We start from the raw sequence: 7,533 nt of genomic DNA, 5'->3' as shown, positions 1-7,533 counted from the left end.
CTACGAGATCTATCTCTTTAACAAAGCCCTCTATAGTCTTAGTGGGGATTTTTAGGCCACACTGCCTCAAGACCAACCGTAAGGCTGTCACCACAGAGTGGGAGGTTCCCATACTGCTCGCTGCCCTTTTATCTAACCGTGCCTGACCACAACTGAGAACCAGGCAGCAATTCCAGTGGTGGAAGCAGTATGTAATCAAAAGAAAAAGAACGAGCCCCGTGAAAACATACAAAAAGGCCTCTAACACTGGAGAAATTTCAAGACTGAACATACCTTACAGAGCCTTACATGTCCCGCAGTTCTGAACCCGCCCTTGCACCAGTGATGGTATGAAGTTTCCGGGTTTCGACACCACTTGTCCCGAGCTATTTTTCTCGCAGGCAAGAACACACTCACACAACCGGATTCTTCTGCAGCAAGCTTTATTGCTTCATTAGGAGGAAGAACCAGAACCCAGAAAATGGTGCTGCTTATATAGCCCTCATCGTGGCATGTCAGCACCTGATTTGTTGCTTGATCATCACCTCATTACTACGCCCCGAGATGGTCAGTGACTTAGTGTGAATTCACTCTCAGACTTGCGCACAAGGCTTGTTTACTAGTTGGGCACAGCAGAAGCCAGCGCCATCTTGTAATGGCAATTGCTCACGGCACGGCTATCACAGGAAGGAGAGAGAGGGGGAGAGGGGGAAGAGAGAGGGAGAGGGGGGAAGGAGAAGGAGGGGGAGGGAGAGGGGGAAGGGAGAGGGAGAGAGAGAGGGAGAGGGGAGAGGGAGAGGAGGGAAGGAGAGAGACAGGGAGAGGGGGGAGGGAGAGGGAGAAGTAGAGGGGGGGAAGGAGATAGAAGGGGGAGGGAGAGGGGGAAGGAGAGGGATAGGGAGAGAAGGGAGAGAGAGGGAGAGGGAGAGGGAGAGAGATTATTTTTCATCTCCTGGGAAGTGTTTCTCTCCATCCTGGGCATCAGATCTATGGGTGCACACCAGGCCAATTTCATCTCCGCCATAATGTCTCTGAGGCCTGTTCACACAGCGGACAGCACAGAGCCTGATCAGGAGGAGGGGAACCACCACAAAGACCATCAGCAGGAAGGAGATGCTGCTCAGAAGGGACCTGCAGGAAACAAAGGAGGCAGGGATAAGCAGCCACATGGCATAGAGGGCTCAGCCTTCCTGGTGCCCATATCCCAGCCTTCAAGGGCTAGATAAGGTCAAGGCTGGGATGCCACTAGGTCTGTCTCCCTGCAAGTGCATGGCTGGTCATGCAGCCTGCAGGATAAGCTCTCCCTGATATCCCTCCTTTCCCTTTGACCACCATCATCTTAGTTTGTCTAGACTCCCAGAAATCCTCCTCATCAACTTTTCATTCCTGCCAGGCTGAAGGTGTCACTGCTCCCTGGTCTTTGACCTTGGCCTCTGCTATATTCTTCACCAGGATGACCCCCCCCCCACCTCATCAGTGCCGCCCATGTGTTAGGAGGCTTGGGGCTCACTCCATCCAGAAATGGGTGATGGCTGCTATACTCTGTCAGTGAATTGACAGTGCTATTGCAGCTCTTTGTGTCCCTTTATTATACCCTGAGGCACAATGAGGACCTGACAGTATTAAGCACCATTCCCCACCTCCCTGCCATCCTGTCTTCCCTGCCCAGGTCTCCATCTCCCTCCTTGGGCTATCCTTGGCTTCTCCTTGGGCACAGCAGGAGACCATCCTCAGCTCATAGGAAGGAGGCATCTACAATTGCAGATACTCTGTGAGTCACAATCTAGCCCAACATATTCTAGAAGATACGAGATCTGACACTTGGCAGAAACTTGGCAGACCATGACATTGAGTATTCCAAAATGTTTCCGAGGACTGAGGTCTCTCCGTGTTTCACAGTCTACTGGACTCTACATTTCTGGAAACTGGAACCCTCTGTCAATTCATAACTACGTTTTCATCCACTTACAAAACAAACAATAAAAACACTTCCAATGCCCTAACAGAGAAAGAATTTTATTTTTAAAAAATCCATGAGAGAGCCTATGAGGTGGGAGGCTTTGAAACATGTTTGTCTTACTTAAAATTCATGGAGCAGAAAGAACACAGTAGAAAGGACAGGGGACTGGATGAGACCTGAGGGACAATTCTGAGGGAAAAATAGAGAGGTGGCTTATGCTTTAATGTAGCTTGTGTATTATCTGTGTCCTTGAACTGGAGACTTGACCCCAACAGGCCATGATGAAATTAGGAAAAGGTAGCTCTACACTGCAGGGAAATCCTCTGGACACCTTCAAGAATGACAGGCATCATCCAGGCACACCACAGTCCTCAATTTCCCACTCCTCCCCTGCACTATGGAAACTCCCCACCCCCAACTGGTTCTTGGCACAGTTGGATACGAACAAGGAGATTTAATGATAGGCTGGAACCAGAAGCTGATGAGAGAGGGATCTCTTCTATCTCAGTGGAGACCCAACTGTGGCCCTCTGTCCTGCCCACTGGGGGACACACAGGGGAGACACAATAGCTGTGCTCAGTCTGTCCTGTCACTCAGGTGAAGATGTTACCTTCTGCAGCTGAGGCTTAGAAGGGGAGCCTTGGTGTACTAAAAGGTGAAAGGACTGGGGAGCCCACCTCAGGCTTTCATGAGAATCTACCAGCCCTAGTGTTTCTACAGGATAGGTACTGAGGTTAGCAAATAAAATTCCCATATGGACAGGCTAATTTGGTATTCAGATAAAAGAATATAGCCATGTTAAGTAACGCTTGGAATACACTTAGATTGGCTTTCCTGAATCCCAGGATTCCTGGGCATTTTGTGTTCTATCTGGAGCCCCTCCCAGGGAAGAGGTCCCAGGGTCAGCCCAGTGGGAAGGAGCTGCCAGGGTGCAGCTCTGCTTACCAGATGAAGAGAGTGTTCTGAGTCACCTGGCCAATGTTCTCTGTGCCAGTGCTCTCCGTGGTTGGTGGTGTGGATGTCAGAACTGTGGATGTCAGAAGTGTGGATGTTAGAACTGTGGATGCCAGAACTGTGGATGTCAGAACTGTGGAAGTCGTCGTCATCATTGTAGTTGAAATTTCTGGAACAAAATATTCAAGAGAACATGGTTCAGTCTTCCTATAAATAGTACAGCTCTGGGTATGGCCTTAAGTTCTTTCCCTAGGAATTAAGAAGCTCAACTTCCAGGCACCATCCAGAACTTACTTTATTAACTAATTAATTAATTAATTAATCTTTGATACAGGGTTTCTTTGTGTAGCCCCAGATCATTTGGGCCTCACTCCATGGACCAGGCTGGCCTCAAACTCAGAGATCTGCCTTCCTAGTGCTGGTATTAAAGGTGTGCACTACCATGCCTAACACTTTCATTCTTTTAAAAAAAAATGATATGCAGAGAAAAGAAACAGCTCCCCTTTAATACTCAATTCCTTCAGAGTGTACTGTCTCATTACTCTCTGGTGCACAATATGCAGAAACACTTTGATTTTGTATATTTTGTCTATTTTATTTTATTTTATTTTAATTCATGTATATGTATGTGTATGGGTGCTGCCTTGTATCTTCTAAGAGCACCCTGTGCTTGCAGTGCCCATGAAGGCCAGAAGAGGCTGTCAGATCCATTGAAACTGAATTACAGATGACTGCAAGCTACCATGTAGATGCTGAGAAGGAAATCCAGTCCTCTGGAACAGCAACCAGAGCTCTTAATCTCTGAGCTGTCTCTCCAGCTCCAATTTTGTTTGTTTTCTTTGTTGTAGTTGTTTAAGGAAGACGTAAACCTCATCCTTGTTACTCAATCTTGGTCAGAATTAAAGGTTCTGCAGCTTCCTCTATGTTATGTTAAAGGGGGCAGCGAGGTCTCAGGAAGAGACTTTAGCTCAGTGGCAAAGTGCTTGGCTAGCACAGGTGAGATTGTGAGTTCAATTCCCAGATCTGTAGGACTGAGACTATCTAAGACAGGCATATAAGGAGACAAGGGCTCTCCACCTTACCCTCTTTCTTGGCAGGACAAATAGAGTAGACTTTTTCTTCTAGTAAGACTCTTACAAGGATCCTTGATCCTTCACCAGGATTTTTTGGAATTTTTTCTTACCTGGGTCAATGTTCACGTTAACTTTAAACATGGGATCATATCCAGATTTTGTAATTCCACACCAGTAAATGTCAGCATCGCTCATCCTCAGGTCTTCCATGGTCACTGTGAAGATGAAGTCTGTCTGGTTGTCCCTGATGGACACACGGTTTTCCTTCACCAACTGCTCTGATGCATCGGTTTCAACGAGAATCTCACATGATTTCCAATGAGCTCCTCGGCACCAGTACTTGTTGTAATCCTTCCAGCCTGAGTCATATCTGCACTGCACTGTCAAGGAGCCCTGCTCCTGACCGCTCACCTCCGCTGGACCTGTGACTGAATCCTGAGCAGTGCAGCAGCCTGGAAAACACAAACACACGGACCACTGATCTCCTCCTCCAAGGGTGAAACTCTACTGTGCCAAGTAGAGTTCATGAGCTGAATAAAAACCAGTGAAGGGCTTCCCTTTTCCCAAGGCAGATCAGCATCGCTATCCTATATGTTGAAGCTTCAAAAGAAAAAAATTAGAAAGAAATATACAGATGAATTTTCAATTTCACTAATTGGCAGGGAGATTGATACAAATGAAAATCACAAATATCATCATACCTCAGTTTGAATGGTTATTACCAAAAAAGACAAAATATAACAATTGTTGGTGTGTGTGGGACAGAGGATGTCTCACACACTGTGTGTTGGATTGGATATTAGACTTTATGGGAAATGGTGTGGAGTTTCTCAGAAAACTAGCATAAGACTGTCACATAACTCAGCAGTCCCAGAGGGGGCATAGTCTGGACTGGTTGGGCTTTTATAATCCTGACACCAACTCCATACAGAAGCAAACAAAAAGAAAGAACATCAACTGAGAAACCATCTGCATCAGGCCTAGGCAAGTCTGGGGGACATTTTCTTGACATAGGAAGGTCCAGTCCTCTGTGGGTGGTACCACAATATAAGAGAACACGCTGAATAAGCCATGAGGAGTAAGCCAGCAAGCAACACTCTCCCATGCTCTCAGCTTCAGTTCCTGCCTCCAGCTTTCTGCCCTGCTTGGGCTCCCTCTCTGGCTTCCCTCCATGATGGAGGGTGATCTGGATCTTTAAGCCAAATAAGCCTTTTACTCTCCGAGGTTTTTTTGTTGATCATGGTCTTTATCACAGTAACAGAATGCAAACACGCAGCCCAGAGACATGAAATGAGTATGTGGAAAAGACATCTCCCCTTGTGTTTACTATGGCAGTGTTCACAGTAGCCATGGCACAGAGTCACATAGATGCAGGTGACCAGATAGCGGATGGTGGTGCATGAATGTAATGGAGAATCATGGTGAAGGGATTGAGTTCCGTCATTTGCAGCCCACGGGAGAGACTGGAGGAACTGAAATAAATCAGATACAAGAAAATGCAGCCACACATTCCTACTGATGTGTGAAAGCTAAAAAGTTACTCTCTGTGGCTAGGGAGCCAGGGAGACAGACCCGTCTGGGAAGTGTTTCTGCGTAATCAGAGTTTGGATCCCCAGAACACGTGGAAGAAAACCCAGGTGAGGTGGGGGTGCCTGTAACTCCAAAGACAGGGGGATCCTGGAGATCACGGGCCAGATGGGCTCAATCTGTGAGCTCAGGAGCAGCAGGAGGCCATGTCTGAACAAACAAGGTGGAGAGTGATAGAGAAAGCGACCCAGTGTCAATCTCCACATGTATGTGTGCACCCAAGAGCACATGCACGTGTGTGCACGTGTGTGCACACACACGGAGAGACATACACACAACCCTTTAGATATACGTACACCACAGAGGCACATTTTCTTCTCAAAAGACCAAAAGTAAACCTCAAAGGAGTAGAAAACAAAATAGAGGTCATCAGCCTGGGAAGGGTATTAGGGAAGACAGGAGAATGCTTGTAGCATAGAGGAGAGCTGTTGGGACACAGGGGTGTCTGTCATTTGATGGGAATGACAACTTTTAGTGTTGTATGAGAGAGATGATAAACATGTATGACAACTGACTATTTCAAAACACCCCATGGAGATTAAAAGCATTAAAGGCAATCACCACCACGTCCAGCCCCTCTAAGTATTAATTACTGTGTCAACTAAAGCTCACAATGGAATGGGCGATGGAGCTGCATGCTAGAAATCCCAGCACTCAGAGTGTGGAGTCCGGAGGATCACAAGTTCAGGGGCATCCTAGGCGTCATGTGCCAAACATGAACCCCAAAATACATTTTGAATAAAATTAGTTCATCCACTCACTCCTCGGCTTTCGTGGAGCAGCTAGGGTTGAGAAACACATTGAAAGGTTTGTTTTGGGCTTTTATTTGTTTTAGTTTTAAATTGATTTTGGTTTTGTTTTTTCTGCAATACCCCCAGAATCCATCAGATGCCAAAAAAAACTTGCCTTTTATTTTGGGGGTAAGAAGATGGTGAATGGATCAGCCAGGTTTCCCTAAGCCAGAGCAGACCGTCTCTGTCGCCCTCACCACTGACATGGAAGTCTCTAAAGCCCCTGCTACTTACCTGGGAGGAAGAGGAAGAGCAAAGCAGGGAACTGCCACATGGTCTTGTCTCCTCTCCTGTCCTTGGTGGCGACAGAAGACAGCACCCTGTGAGGACTCGCAGCTCAGCTTGAGTTTCCTTTAGGTCTCTCTCGTTCACTTCTCTCAGTAACTTCCTTGACAAAACTTCTCAATTTTGCATACTGGAAGAAAGATGATGCCAATCTTTGAGAAGACCAAGTCAAGACACGTGAGGGACAGCTGGGTAAACAGGGAACTTCCTCTACTGAAAAATGCAATGTGAGACATAAACTTGAAAGACAGATGGGAACCATGAGAAGAGATGCAGACACACAGATCGGCAGAGACAGACAGAAAGGATGGGATACAGCAAACCCCTTACCTGGGAGGTAACTGAGCTGTAGGGGATCCTAGCAGAGGAGAGCAATCAAAGGCAGGATAACTTCAGTAGCAAGGGAGCACAAGGCAGCACAGGCTAAGCCCATCGCAGTAGCCTAGGGTAAGCCCTGGTTGGCAGAGGGCATTGCTGAAAGCTCAGCCTGGGGCAGCAGGGATTTATCTAGCTATGTGCTTCAGAGCATTCCAGGGGCATCTACCACAATGGCTACTAGGGCCTCAGGCATTGGCTCAGAGAAAGAGAGAGAGTGTGGGCTTGAGGAGAGGTCTCATGGAGCCCAAGCTGGCCTTGAACTTCTCATTTTCCTTTTTCCAATATCAAAGTGCTGGGGTTACAGGTATTCCCCAGCATGCTCGGTTTTATGAGGGGCTGAAGACTCAAACTGTGGTTTCAAGAGTGCTGGGCAAGCACTCTACCCACTGACCTGAATCCACAATCCCTGCTTCTGTTTCTATGAGACAGAGTTTTGCTGTAGAACACAAGCTTGCAAGTGTAGAAAAATATAGGTATGCTGTATCTTTGGTATCAAATTTTCATGGGAAGAAATTTATAAATGGAC

The 7,533-nt window shown here is 47.0% G+C and overlaps 1 protein-coding gene across 1 annotated transcript; it reads right to left on the bottom strand.

Moving 5' to 3' along the window:
- Nucleotides 1–416: 416 nt before the first annotated feature.
- On the bottom strand, nt 417–6,702 carry LOC110305424 (CMRF35-like molecule 3). The gene is made up of 4 exons (XM_021177396.3): nt 6,579–6,702; nt 4,077–4,418; nt 2,885–3,062; nt 417–1,110 (listed from the first exon to the last, which is right to left on the bottom strand). Exons 1-4 carry the CDS (start codon nt 6,616–6,618, stop codon nt 918–920), a joined length of 753 nt encoding a protein of 250 aa, XP_021033055.2. The 5' UTR covers nt 6,619–6,702; the 3' UTR covers nt 417–917.
- Nucleotides 6,703–7,533: the final 831 nt, after the last annotated feature.

Source organism: Mus caroli, unplaced genomic scaffold, assembly GCF_978045245.1.
Source record: "Mus caroli unplaced genomic scaffold, Mus_caroli_1 scaffold_13, whole genome shotgun sequence".
NCBI lineage: Eukaryota > Metazoa > Chordata > Mammalia > Rodentia > Muridae > Mus > Mus caroli.
Note: the sequence above shows the minus strand (reverse complement) of the source record. Positions and strands in the feature narration are given on the sequence as shown.